The following is a 14763-nucleotide window of genomic DNA, read 5'->3' as shown; positions in this document are numbered from 1 at the left end:
GCTCCTCATTCAGGGAGATGTCACAGCGGATGTCACTGTGGGTTGCAAAATGACAGCACACAGCAAGTACAATGTGTTCACAAATCTAATTTTATTTGGTCAGATTGTCAGCGCAAAAATAAAATACATTTTCGAGGTAAAAAGAATCTCTTTAGCGTGCAAGCTTGTGGGTTAATCCGTAGAGCTGCGACTATGTCATCCCAGCTGAGAGTCTCTCTGAGAGTACACCAGCAGGGCCTCTCCGACATGACTGGTCACCACACTGCAACCAAACAGAGGAAAAGAAACAGTAGAAGTCATTCATGGTTTGATAATAACCGATGTACACATCTCAGTACCTAGGATCACTTACCAAATAAGAGATGAAGCATTCATGTCCATGTAGAAAATGAACGGGGAGAGGGACATGGCAGTAATCTGGAAGGTCGTCAAACATTTCAAACACATGAATTACACTTCACGGAGTCCTTTGATTGTGTGAATTATGATGCTGTGTTAGATACATGTTTCTGTCAAGTGCACCATGTTAATAATTCAACCATAACATACTGTTAAACCTAAATTGGAAAAAAAGAAAACCATATGATATACAGTATAATCACCTTGGACAAGAAGATCCAGACCCCAAAGTGCTCCAGGGACAATCCATTTTTTAGTTTGACTGTTGCCAGCAGCAACAAAAACCCCAGCAGTGCACTGTGGAATGAGACCGAGGTGAGTTATCGTGCTGAAAACAGACGATAAAATATTTGTTCCCTAATTACAAATATCCTTCTTTTGAAAGGGAGTGTCACGGCTCCCTGCCGGAAGGAATTTCTGGCATAGAAATTAAAACTTAAAAGGATAATTGTTGATGCTGAAACATGTTCCTAGAACTTTCTAACACAGAACTATATCTGTGGGCCTCCACATATAAAATGATTTCTCTGATATCCCTCAAGTCTGACATGTCAGCTGCTACCTAAAGCATGTTCTATTTCAACACTATGATGTATTCTCTACTAGTGCTGCTTCTCACATTAACCTAGAAGACTATTTGGCACAGCCAATGTTCATAGGTACTATTTAGGTAGCTCTAATCATTTTGCAGTGCTTACAACAACTACCACGTGTCCATGGACTGAAATGTCTCACCTGGCACAGCAACCACAGTGAAATGTGTACGACTGAAGGGAGGGGAACTCCAAGGCACCCGTGAGGTCACCTGTTGGAGGGACAAAGATCTGTTTACGGGGTACAAATGTAGACCGTAAAAACCTCCGTTGGGTTGTTGCAACTTTTATCACCATGTGAAATATGCTCATTCATATTCATACCTGTTGGGTGAGCTGCAATGGCCAGCAGCAGTACGCTGTTATGTAAAGGCAGAATAAGCTAAAATTAGCAAGAGAATACCTGAAGCTGCACTTTTATGTTTGATACATCACTACAGCCTCTCTGGATGCACACGCAAATCAATTCACCTTTTACAATCACTGAATTAAAATGAAGTTTTCTTCGAATATCGTCAGTAAGTAAGCTATTACTTATATGTAGTTTGAAATCCCTTCTCAAGTAAAAGAAGTAGCGACATGAATGTAGGTCTACATCTATTGAGGAGAGAATTATTATTGTTTGACCATTTAAGACATTGTAAAACCTTCCATCTTTAACTTGTGCTTCTTATGCACAAAATCCAGTTATTAAGCAGTAGAATAGAATTCATACTAACTGTATCCCTTTAAGGGGGAAATTTGTCTCTGCATTTGACCCATCCCTGTCTATAGGGAGCATGACAGGCCCGGGGAGCCGGGGGTTCAGTGTATTGATCAGGTACACTTCGACACGTCCCAGTCGGGGATCGAACCGTTGACCTTCCGCTTCCCAGACGACCGCTTAACCCAGTGCGCCATGGTCGCCCCAATACTACAGTACAAGTAGTTATTATTCTTACCTGAACAAGTAGTTGATGCAATGTTGTTCAAGGTCACTACAGGGAAAACAAAAGGAGCGGCCTCAGTCAACTGCTTTTAAGTGTGTGAGTTTGGGTAAACAAGTGTAGTATTAACTTATTTGGTTCCATCAGCAGCAGAGTGGTTTCATAACAACTTTAAGCTAAAAAAAAAAGAAAGCTGTCACTTTGTGTTCGATGAGGAACAGAGGCACGGATAAGAAACAGTTTCAAGCAAAGTGTTTATGTTTACTGATATTTTCCGTCATTGTGCTTCCACGTACCTCAAATTACTGGATTTGTAGCGACCTTGAAACACCCTGTATGCACCTGAAAGACACATGACGCCGTTACGCTCTCAGCCTCTACTGGTTATTGCCATTCTTCCAATTATCTATGGTGTCCCTCAAGGCTCAAACCTCAAGCTGCTATTATTCTCATTATGTAACTCCTGAGCTATTGCTGTTAACAGTGTAGCATCTCTGTATGTTCTTAGACCTACCCACACAGAGCAGATGGCCAACAGCCCAAAGGTAACCGCTGTAGTCAAACTGCAGAGTAAGCAAACATGTAAACACGAGTAGATTTTTGATTGTTAATACCCCATTTGATGAGGATGAATTATTACCTGAGGATCATGAAGGGGGAGGTTGATGGCTGAGAGCAGCATGAAGCATATGCTACGAAAAGAAGCATATTTAAAGATGCAGTCATGTGAAAGGGAATATTTCATCTTTGAGTATTGTATTTTTTAGTAGAATCTTGCTAGAAAAGTGCTTTATGGTACTAACATCATTGTTATTACCATAAAGCTATTATGCTCCTTTACAACTAAAATGCGGTGTGTTCCCTTGTGCTATCCCATCTCCTGCAACCTTTGTGTCCTTGCCACATGAAACATTGCAGCAAATGCTTCCAGTTGCATTCCATCTGGATAAAACGTACAGTTCAGGTGAAGGAAAAACGGAACAAAGCACAAACCTGATTAATTTCAGCCATTGTGTCTTCTCCTGTCTATTGACGACCTTCAAGATTATATAACTAACAACGTGTGAGGAATTCTGAAGTGTGAAGAAAAAAGGAATGTCCTACAGAAAAAGAAAAACAAGGATTTTAGATCCAAACTGTAAATGCTGAGCATGGCAACAACCTAGATTATCTAGAATGAGTGCATTTGAAAACCTGCTGCATCTAAATGTGTATAGGTTATATGGCGTACAATGCGCGATAAGGCCCTGGAACCAGCATATATGTTTCCCACAAAGAGGAGGGAGCCTGGAAGCCAGGAAAGAGCTGCAGACCTGTGACACAACAGATCAGACAAAGCTCTTAATCATCCAAGTGCTTATTGGCAGCCACTGAAAACACTCAAGTATTATTACTCCAATAGTATATTAAAAAAGTACCTGGTGATGCGGCTCATTTCCACCCATCCAAACTTCCCAAAGAGTAGAAGCAGGGCAGCCCCGATAAATGTCTGCCATCTGGAAATAGCCAGGCCATTTTAATCAAGATGCATCTTTAGATTTAAATGTATAGCTTTTTAAAAATGCATAATTCATTTAAATTAAAAAAATAGTTGTTTGATGCTGTGTTGACTCTTTGAATATCGTACAGGGAACCTTTTAAAGCATTTTTAAATGTGCCTACACCTGTAATGACCATGAACTGATACAGCATGAACCTGTACTCACCCTTGAAATAACGTAGGATATGTGAATTTCAACACTGACAGGACAAACTGAAAAAAATAAGCAAAAAAGAAAAAGCTAGCCAGTGTTGTTACTTGTCTATTTTGGTACAAATAAATACTCCCACTGGCACCAAAAACAAACAAACAATTCTGCCAATTCAGTGTGTCCATAATCAGCACAAAGACACTTATTTGGTGTAATAAAACTCAGACGGTATGGGTGGGATTCACTCTTCAATTCGGCACATCCAACAACATGTCATTTTTTACAACTTATTCCTTTTCTATTGTTTTGTGCCAACATTGAGGTTGAGGATGTGTTAATACAGTCAGTCAGTAGTGGTTGGCAGTTGCTTTGATGGGTCATGTTCATGCTTGATTTGTTACAGCAGACCGAGAAGACTCTTGAATGATGATCACTTCATGCTTATTGCTGATGATGAGGGTTACATTGCAGTTTTCTGGAAGTTTCACAGAGATAAGTCACGTTCTCCACACTGGGAGATGTACAAGAATTTAAATGGAGCCTTGTTGTCAATTGCTTTGCTTGTACGCTGCAAAATAATAATGAAAAAAGATCTAGTGTGACGGTTATAAATTAAATCGATGCATTAAAGTCACTTGTTTTTAAACTTTGCTTGAAATATGTACTTTTACTTGGAGTTGAGACAAAACCATATCCGACTCAAACTCACCTTATTCGTGAAATATGACACAACGAATACAAAACTGAACGCGAGGCCAGTGATGTGTCTTCTCCACTGCATGTTGACCTCCGACACACTGCAACATGATTCCTAACAACTAATAATACCTTTATTCAGCGTTAATACACGAACTCTGTCTCAAACTCGAGACATTACAAGATCGGAAACTTCTCTCACTGTGATGACACGTCAAGACGCTGTGAGACAAAGATCGTCAATGTTTGGGATGATCGTTCACTGGTCCCAAATGTGAATCACGCTGCTTCATGAAGGCGGCTTTTGTCGTTTCTCTGCAGGGTAATCTGCAATGAATAAGTATTGAATATATACAAAATAAGACAAAAGCATTTAGACTAATAACGAATAGTACATGTGGCCTACCCCAGGATCTGTATGGCGTCATAGCAGTGATAAAAATTATTCAGTGTCGATTCGTCTAAATGTAGATTGACAGAAAATTCGTCGACAGCTAGCTTGATTTATTGAGTTCGAGCAATTTTCCATGCAAATATGCATGAGGATTTGTTATATATTACTTATATATACATTTGATTGTAATTATACGAATCAACTTTATTTCTATAGTACATTTCATACACTAACATACACAAAGTACTGAAATACCTTTTAGAAAGAGTAAATAAAAAATTAAAAAATTGAATTGACAAAAATAATTAAAGTACAATTCTTATGATGTATGTGAAGTATCTATGTATGTGAAGCTTGTAATATAGTCTGGGTTTTGGACTGTTGGCTGGACAAAACTATTTATTTTAAGGAAAATTATAATAAACATTGTACACTGTTTTTCTGACATTCCAGAGAAGAAATTATCAATCAAAAATATAAACTTTGTCAGATGAACCAACAACGGTACTACTCATTCGTTGCAACCCCAAGTCAGAAAGAGAAACTCTGGAACGTTATCCTCTTACAAGTAAAACAAATGGCAGGCTGTCTCGACCTCTGCTGTATTCATTGAAACCATTCTTTATAAATCTGCCCCTTTGAGTGCCTTATTAACTTTACAGAAGTGCCATCCTAAATCACTCGAGTGCCATCTAAAGAATAGCTTTCCTCTTTGGCATAATTCTGCACTAAAATTGTGTAATTAAATATCTAAAAAAGTAAATAAATGAACAACTAAAAATAAATAAGTAAATGCAAAAAAGTGGGGAAAAAACAGGCACATTTGGCTTAAAAATCATCTGTAATGTGTCCTATAGATAAAAAAAATATTTCTATATATTTAGATTAGTAATTACAGTTAGTCAATGCACAGATGTATGTAATGTATTTTGTGCTACACTATATTGGCAACAACCAAAAGCATTAGGCCTTTCTATTTGTTTTTTGAAATATGTTTAATCATTGACAGATAATCAAAATCAAAATATAAATACTATGACGTCAATGTTGTTATTGATAAATTAAGGATGCCTCAGCCTGGGCAAAATTGTGTTACGTAGTTATGGTATCCAGAAATGGTGTCAGAGTGAGCCCTCTGTTCTCTACATTGTTAATGGGTCATTTGTCTGTGAGTCAGTCACGTGGTGGGCGGCAAGTTTCCGTGTGAGATGTGAGCAGACTTGTGTGGCTGGTCTGCGTTCAGCTCCTACGAGAATGGTGTGAAGTCATGGCTTTTTTAAAGACGCAAGAGCGAACTAAAGCAAGGTGTGTACCGCTTATCTTATCGTTAACACAACACTACTGCATGTAAGGGGGTTGGTCATTCTGTCGGTCCAGCACGAGCTCCGCAGCAGCGGCGTGTTTGTATCGACTGTGTGGATGAATCGTATTACAGTATACCGTCAGAATGGGCCACTCTGCTAATGAGAGCTTCCCTGTCAGCTGTGTGGTGCACCCTTGTTACCGAAGGCACGACGAGTGTCCTCGGTAAGGAGCAGGAGTTTAGTCCTAGGCTGTGTGCCAGTAGTGAAGCGGTGAAGTGGAAATGTCCAACGTCTCCTCCGTTTGAACTCATAAAACCTATTTTTAGAATTATCGTATGATCTTCTTTAACCTTAAAAAAACACACTCGATACCCTGAGACCTCGAGACAGGAGCAGCAACATTATGTACAACTGGTATGAGTGTCCCCACAGAGCTATATAGCAAAGTGCATTATAGGGGAGCATATAGAAAGGACATAGATTAGTTTAGAAGACACTCGTTGAAAAAGAAACTGGTTTTTTTCTAGTACTTTATAAACTGCATTTTATTCACATAATTGGGATCATTCTGACAAATGTGCATGCTCACTCACTTTGCACTTGCCAACCAAATACATCACAAGCTTTTCCCCTGTGCAGAATGATGACGTGTGTGCTTCTTTTCACATTCATCTGCTGAGGGGGGACATTTCACAGGGCTCTAAAATATCTTTTCATTTCCTATACTGGTTTGCTAGTCATTTATAGTCTAAAATATATCAGCAGTTAACATCCACTCACTATAGTTTACAATGTGCTTATGATGTTATTCTTGAGAAAGTTCCAGCTGGTTCCAGATGGGTATGCGGTTATGTAAATGAAGGAAGTGTGTCATGCACTGAAAACCACATTAGTGTTAAACGGTAATGTGTTTTTAAAGCACTATTGCAGAGATATTTCACACTGATCCTGTAAGTCTTCATAGTGTTGTACAGGTTTTGTGACCGTATTCATTTTGCTATCGGGGTTTGGATTTGATGGCAAGAGACTAATGTTTGTCCAGTGCAAACAAGTTAAATATTCAGCATTTCTGGACATTGTGGAGGGTTAAAGGATAAAGAAAGAAACCGGTAGCCAGTAGGGATGAGCAGGAAGTACATGAAGCTAAAAGCTTTACGGGAAATGTTGTCTCAATATCTAGAAACGCCATGTACAGTGGCGTCAGATAAGTCCCAACAGTTACCTTTTGGCTTCTTGGACTTTGTATTTACAATTAATTAAAGGCACATTCGTTTTTATTCAGATAATTTTAGCTACATTAACATGTAGAAGTTAAAAGCAGTCTGAATGAATGAAAATTCACAGTTTGTTTGTTTTTCAACGTATCATATATGGGTTCAAATATGTTTTAAAGCTGTATAAACCAAATTACTGATAGACTAAAACCTTTGGCTGCATCTCAAATATTAAGAGTACTCCACAGATTTAGCATTGCACTCCTATAACAACAGTGCAATCATGAAAACAATCTTAATTGATGCCGCACAATCAGAGATACTCACTCTCCTCTGTTGTTGTTGTCTTCTAGATTTTCTCTCCTGTTGCTGGATTTAGAGGAATATTATTTTGAACAGCACACTGCATACCATGTGACAACCAGTTCAAAAAAGGAGAGGTGTGTGAGATATATGAATGTGTTTCTCTGAATTGTCTGCTTGGGTCAGCAGTTATTTTTTTGTAATTTATTTGTTTAATCTTTTCTGTCATATTATGTAATAGTCCTGATCACCACGTTGTGACCTCAGCCAAAACTCAATAGTGTGAAAGAACAAATAAGTTGTAAATGTGGACATGTTTAAAGCACTTGTATTGTACTTATCAGGGTTTTTCAGGTACGAGTATTTAGTTAAAGCCTTTAAAACATGCAGCAGCTGTTCAAACATCCTAGTATCCTGTTAAGAAGGCTTGAACAAATTAAAAACAAGTCACAAGCCTTTCAGAATAAGATTATTCAGATGGTTTAGTGTTATTGTCCTGTCAAAGCAGGTGGAGTGTGTGTATAATAAGGAGACTGGACAGATCCATGTGAAAAGCTGTGTTTTCCACTGACTGATATGAACTTTACAGTGATATTAGTGTCTTTTGCCTATTTACTTTGTGTCATTAGTATAATTCTGCTCGTTTCTACCAGTCAGCACATTTTGCTACCATGCTAGATTAGTCTAGAAATCTGCTGGGTTGCTTTACAGCACGAGAGCAGATGAGAGCCATACAAAGCATCATTTATTCAACACTTATTGTAAAGTCTAGTTCCGGGAACTGTTGTTTGAATGGCTGAGGAGAACGCTATAATTAGCATTGTTTCCCCACTTTTTTACATTTTTAAGTATTGCTTTATATTATATATGTTTCCTTGTTACACACAATAATGATCCATGTTTCGGGTTATATTTGTTTTATTTATTATTACAGTCCTTATAGTGTCATTGTGGTTATATTTAACTAGATGGGCTTGTGGCTAACAGTGCTAACGAGCTAATGCTAGCTATTTTCCTTCCAGAAAAGTCAGAGGCTCGTTCAAGGTCTGTTCCAGATCTGTCATATTTGATCCAGAGGATCCTGAAGAGCCAATTTTAAAGGTTTGTTTTAGTTATGCGTTTATGTATAATTATAAATGATGTCTGTTTTTTTAACTCTTGCATCCAGATAAAATGTTTCTTTTAACAAAACAGGAAATGAGATATAAAACAATAATGAAGTTATTGGAAACAATCTTCCAATAATATTATCTTACAAACTGAAGATATAAGAACTAATGGTACTTATGGCTCTCTATATATTACAGCCAGTATTCAACACTACAACACTACATTCTATTGCATGTTTTGCATGGCTGTTCTATTGTGCATTGGGTGTTTTGCACTAGATTTAGTGACCAGGCCTTTCTGAATCATGATACATCATTATTTATCTCTGTTTCTGCAGATTCCTCTTCGAGACTGTAAGACGATTGAGTTTGTGGACAGAGAGAACAACCCCTTCAATGAGTGAGCATGTTTTCATCTGGAGCTCAGCTCACATGCTGATGTTCATTCAGTTTGTCAAACTGGTCTGGTAACTTCTGGCCTGCGAATGTCGAGGCAGAATGAGTCACATTTGTCTGTTGCAGTTTGTACATCTACAAACATTCCTTTTAGAAAGTAATTTAAATAAAGTATGAAACTACAGTGAGTTTTTGGTATTTTAACTTGTTTGTTTTTTCCTCATAGACCGAGGCCATCGGCCATCTCTATTTTATGTGTACAGGTGAGTCATCATTAAAATGTAAATATCTTTATTTATTTATTTTTTTTACATATATTGATCTTCAAAGATGCATCACTCCTCATTGTGGTAATAGTTTGTTGTTTCATTTGTCCACAGTTATCATCTTTAATTGTTACAGCTGCTCATTATTTGTCATGACATCTTTTCAAAGTAACACCACACGTTTCATTTTCACTGTAATTTCAGGTTATTTACATCAAAGAGAGTAATGTCATAGCACCTTACAGAAATGAAAGGGTGAGTGAACTAAATCTCAACAGAGGTCCTCATATGTATATGAGTGTTACCTGTTACACCCGTTTCTGTAGTATGAAAATCTGTTCAAGCAAATCTGTAATCTGTGCACTCATGTTTTTTATTTTCTCTGTTTGACAACATGTGGACTGTAAAGGTCCCGTTGAGCTTAAATAGTGTGTGAAATACACACAACTTGAGTTGTCGCAGCCTCAAATAAAATCCAAATGTGGATTTGAACCATTCGGAGACGTTGCTGCAGTGTTTTCCAGGAGTCATATTTGAGTACAAGGTTGGGTCTTCTGTGCTTAAGTCCTGTTGTCATGCAAATTCCCACACTGAAACAGTAAAGTTTCAGCTATTACGTTATCATGTCAACATTAAGATCTGTAATGAATTGGTTGAAGCCACACAGAAACATTCAACCAAAACAAAAGTGCAGAAGAAGTTGTGCAGAGAACTAATTTCTTCAAATGAAACACTTAAACTTATCTCATCACCTTTGCAGGGGCCAAATAAGGTGACTTTCCAGTTGGAAGGTTGGAGTAAAACCGAAGATGTCGTTCAAACATTACTTCAGGTACGTAGCTGCTCCCAAACAGCAGCGGTTCCAGGTTGGGGGTTACATTTACGCCCACTACTACCTCAGAGTCATGGGAATCAGTGTATTGGAGTATTTTGAAGGTTCGATTGTGCTTCAGTTGGGGTAACGCATGAAGTTGGGCAAGTGCTGCTGTGGTGTGCGTTAGTGCTGCTCTGCTCATTTTGACTCTGGTGAATTTTGCAGCTCCACAGAGCGTCCTGTCTCGAAAAGCTTGGAGACCAGACTGCAATGGTGAGTCAATCAATACTTAAAGTTCAGGCACACAGTGGGCACCTAAAGTCTGAATGATGATGGAAAATCAGCACGAATGATCCATTGTGCTTTTTTAAACTTTAATTCACATAATCTAACTTCCTGCTATGCATGATTTTTGTTAATTGTTGGTAACTATAGTATAATCATGCATGATCAAACATAGAGTTCTTGTATTTTTCTAGATTGCAGCCAATTTACAATCACGACTGGCGAGGTCGTCTTTTGACAAAAACGGGTATGTGGCCTTCAGCACTTTGGTTCACATTTCACTGTCTGTTCCGCCGTAATTTAATGAAATGTATTGATTAAAACAGTTACTGTCGTAGTATTAATATGCAGCTGAATAAGACTACGGTGGGATTCTGATTTAAAGCTTTCAGAGTGTTGCTGAGAAGCCTCACATGGAGTGTGCAGTGGAGATGGTCATGCCTCTGGTGTCCAATCCTGGCCACGTCTGCATAACGGATGAAAGCCTCTACTTCCAGCCTCTCAATGGATATCCGGTGAGCCGCCACATCTGAGTGGACATGTTCTGTTATCGAGCTGAGGTACTAATATCTTGTTTCTGTGATGTGTCTTTTCAGGAACAGGTCATTCAAATCGAACTCCACAGAGTCAGGAGAATCTACAAAAGACGGCATGGACTCAGACCTCTGGTGAGTGCAACTAGCCAGAGTAAGTAAATAGATAATGACTGTGGTCAATAAGGCTTGAATAATTTCAAATGCCCATGTCTGTGTGCATGTCTTTCCTCGCCCAGGGTCTTGAGGTGTTCTGTACGGAGAATGGTTTCTGCTCTGACATCTACCTGAAGTTTTACAAGACGGCTGATAGAGATGAAATCTACTATTACATTGCTACGTTCCTGGGTGAGCAAAACTCAAAACCAGTAGTGAATCTGTGCCTTGAGTTCCTAAACAATGTTAAAAACAAGGTGGTCAACAATATTGAAGATTAAGCATTATAAATGTAAGTCACTAAAAACTCTCTAACATGAGACAAATATGCAATGATGTAACCAGGCTTTCAGAGGACGTTTTACAGTCCCTTGATGGCCTAAATGTGTATCAGCTTTCAGCATTTATCCAAAATATTGGCATTTGAAACCAATATTGGTGAAGCCCCATAACGCATGACTAACTGAACCCTGCTGATTTCGTCCGTCTTGCTCAGAGAACCATGTGACCGAGCACACAGCAGAGAGTTACATGCTGCAGTGGCAGCGCGGCCACCTGAGCAACTACCAGTACCTTCTTCACCTCAACAACCTGGCTGACCGTAGCTGCAACAACCTCTCCCAGTATCCCGTCTTCCCCTGGGTCATTGCTGACTACACCAGCGTCCGGTTGGGTGAGTCAACAGAAAAGAAATACACACGCATTCATTTACATAACATCTTAGAGGCCCATGGTGATCATGGTCTGTACTCATCCAGCTTCTGAGGTGCAATTACTGTACTTTTCATCCAATTGTTCTCCAAACTTATATTGATTGATATTGATACTAATATTGCTGTAATCAGCCATATTAAACATGCACCAGCAGCATAATAGTCAGGATTTCTTCTATTTCCAAGATTTGACAAATGCTGCTACATTCAGGGACCTGAACAAACCTGTGGGAGCCCTAAACAAAGAGCGACTAGACCAGCTGCTGGTGAGACTGCTGCTTTTTTTCCAGATGTAACCTATACTATAGATATGTCTGTAGCTGAGTGTTTTGCTACATATTGTTTCTGTACTGTGAGTATCAGTAAATGCCCAATTGGCATGGTTACAGGCTCGCTACAGAGGCATGCCTGAACCTCGCTTCATGTATGGCAGCCACTACTCCTCTCCAGGTTACGTCCTCTTCTACCTGGTCAGAGTCGGTATGTGACACACGTCGTCATTCAAGCTGCAGCATGTATGGAAGCACGGTGCACACAGTTTATGTTCATTACCACTGCTCAACCACTGTCTGTTTTCATCTGCACGCATGTCTGTCCTGTAACAATAATGTCTCCGTTTGTTGTAGACTGGTAGAAGTTTACCAGGTTCATTAATGAACACTACCATGTCAAACTGAAATTCTTCTTTGTACATTTCAAATTTGATTTGCCTTCAAAAACTACACAATGAACATGTTTTAGATTTAATACTATCGGTAATATTATTCCTCTTGCAGCCTCATTATAATCAGTATGTCGGTCATAGTTTTAGCCAGAAGACACACCATGTAGACCAAAACAAGCACAACTTAAATACAACTAATAAATCAAACGGCCTTTTCTTGGTTTCTTTTTTTAATCTCTTTGGAGCAGCTTTCACAACAGCAATCTAGAGACTGATTACACAAATACAAGGTTAGGTCATTTCTATTGCAAATGTATTCTGGGTCTTTTGAGTCTGATGATATGTAGCTGACATCTTTGCTTTTACTGAAAAATGAAGCTAATAATTTGTCAATGCTTACTGTCTTTTCCCCTGCAGCTCCAGAGCACATGCTGTGTCTCCAGAATGGCCGCTATGACCATGCAGATCGCATGTTTAATAGGTACATTATTTTCTACTTCAAATTTGATAAACCATGAAATCAGCAGTGCAAGGCAGATTTTACTCCAGGGACTGACAATTTAACGTAACAACAAAAATATCAAATTATGAAAATATTTCTTGACACAGTTTAAGGATGTTTTGGGGAAACAACTGATAATACATACATATTTATATGAAATCTTTCAATGATTACACATTATTGCATAAATGATTATCAATTAAATGTAGTATTTTTAGCTTTAAAAAAAGTTTGATTTGAGACGTTGGTATTTATTGATTTGCATTGATTTCTTACAGCATAGGTGATACATGGAAAAACTGCTTAGAGGGGGCAACTGACTTCAAAGAGGTAAAATATGACTCTACTGTATATTATGTCCGTTAGACACTAGAAGTGAAGAGTTTGCCCTATCGATACGGCCAAATCACAGTTCTGTCAAACCACATGAACATGTAGGGTTGTCACGATACCAAAATGATGACTTCGATACGATACCTGCCATAAGTATCACGATACCCGATACTTGCGATACGATACCAGAATTCAATACAATACCACAAATACGATACTGGTATATTTATCTATAATAGTAATAAATAAAACATCTGTACGGTTTCCTTTTTTACCAGCTTGTTCCTGCCCAGCTTTTTGAACACTTAACAAATGGTATTAGTATTAGTATTAGCCTACAGCAAGATATTAATGAAAACTACAAGGTGCCATGATCGCTGCTGACTCTGCTGGCATCTGTCTGACTGACTGTCTGTGGGAGTGGGTGGGTAAACAATGCTTCATTTACTTGCATAGTGAGTTTAATATTTTCACTTCATATTTTATCTTAATTCATGGAATAATTATTTTTCCTTAACTAAAAATAAAAAGAATTAGCTCAAGATCCACCAGCATGTAGCCATTTTGCATGAATTGTGTTTCATTTAGTGCACGTTTGTGTGCATTGTGACCTCATGATCATATGGGGTTGTCCTCAAACTAGGCTAAGGCTACTCGTGTTAGCTGTATATGGGAGATTTGGGGTTTTCATGTTTATAATCACATTTGCTTACCTGTCATTATTTGAACTCTTTAAAAAGTTCGGGGTGTCTGTCTGAAAGGTGCTTTGCCATGTTAGACGTGTTTCCTCACTTGGTCTCTGTGGCTTTGAAACACGTTTCGCAGACGGGTCTCTGTCGGTCAGTGGGCTTTCCTTCACTGTCTGCTATATAGCCAAAGTACTTCCAGATGATACTTCTAGCATCTTGTTTTTCAACAAGCAGAGGACGGTCTGCAAAAGCTCCTGCATGTCTCCCCTGTGATCACTCGCTGTGAGTGCGCGCTGTGTGAGCGCTGGGCAGCCCCGCCCCCTAGGCTGCATGACTGGAAGCGGAGCAGCGAGTGCGCTCTGATCGCGCGCTATTTTAAAGTATCGATACTAAAAATATGCAAAATCATATAGTTTTTAAACGTACAGGTACCGCGGTACCTTTTTAGTATCAATACACCGTGCAACCCTATGAACATGGTAATAGGGGAAAAATCACCCAATAATGCTGACAAGACACTTTGTGCTTGTATTTTTTGACACAGCTGTGAAAATAGTATTCTGAACCAAGTATTTTGCCACTTGAATTGGCTGCTGTTGTTTTGATAAGATGCAGTTTTAGTGAGTCAGATAAGGAAGGTGGAAGGTTTTTGAGAATTTCAATGCAGAAAACACCCCAACAATAACTGGGTAACATACATAATGTTACATTATGTATAAGTCTAAACCAAGCAATTTTTCCGTTCAGTTGTTGATTAAGGCACTATCTGTTTGTATGACGCTC

At 38.7% G+C, this 14763-nt stretch overlaps 2 protein-coding genes across 2 annotated transcripts in view; one reads left to right on the top strand and one right to left on the bottom strand.

The window, feature by feature from the left end:
- Positions 1-103: 103 nt before the first annotated feature.
- On the bottom strand, positions 104-4498 carry tmem241 (transmembrane protein 241). Its single transcript, XM_079292602.1, has 14 exons — positions 4319-4498; positions 3625-3671; positions 3337-3414; positions 3150-3231; positions 2912-3018; positions 2559-2610; positions 2433-2481; positions 2215-2260; positions 1934-1969; positions 1317-1351; positions 1135-1204; positions 603-696; positions 353-417; positions 104-262 (listed from the first exon to the last, which is right to left on the bottom strand). Exons 1-14 carry the CDS (start codon positions 4388-4390, stop codon positions 196-198), a joined length of 900 nt encoding a protein of 299 aa, XP_079148728.1. The 5' UTR covers positions 4391-4498; the 3' UTR covers positions 104-195.
- A 1393-nt stretch (positions 4499-5891) lies between these two features.
- The window catches only part of nsmaf (neutral sphingomyelinase (N-SMase) activation associated factor), a 16303-nt gene continuing 7431 nt past the window's right edge, over positions 5892-14763 (top strand). Inside the window, exons 1-17 of the mRNA XM_079292507.1 lie at positions 5892-6004; positions 7571-7657; positions 8543-8621; positions 8968-9029; positions 9252-9288; positions 9496-9546; positions 10052-10123; positions 10331-10378; positions 10585-10637; positions 10776-10905; positions 10987-11058; positions 11163-11271; positions 11576-11752; positions 11979-12058; positions 12182-12272; positions 12874-12937; positions 13237-13288. Coding sequence (XP_079148633.1) covers positions 5967-6004; positions 7571-7657; positions 8543-8621; positions 8968-9029; positions 9252-9288; positions 9496-9546; positions 10052-10123; positions 10331-10378; positions 10585-10637; positions 10776-10905; positions 10987-11058; positions 11163-11271; positions 11576-11752; positions 11979-12058; positions 12182-12272; positions 12874-12937; positions 13237-13288 — 1302 coding nt within the window. The 5' untranslated portion in view covers positions 5892-5966. The remainder of the gene's footprint in view (positions 6005-7570; positions 7658-8542; positions 8622-8967; positions 9030-9251; positions 9289-9495; positions 9547-10051; positions 10124-10330; positions 10379-10584; positions 10638-10775; positions 10906-10986; positions 11059-11162; positions 11272-11575; positions 11753-11978; positions 12059-12181; positions 12273-12873; positions 12938-13236; positions 13289-14763) is intronic.

The sequence above is a fragment of the Melanostigma gelatinosum genome, assembly GCF_949748355.1.
Source record: "Melanostigma gelatinosum genome assembly, chromosome: 20".
Classification (NCBI taxonomy): Eukaryota; Metazoa; Chordata; class Actinopteri; order Perciformes; family Zoarcidae; genus Melanostigma; species Melanostigma gelatinosum.
The sequence above is the reverse complement of the archived record's forward strand: the minus strand, read 5'-3'. Positions and strand labels throughout refer to the sequence as shown.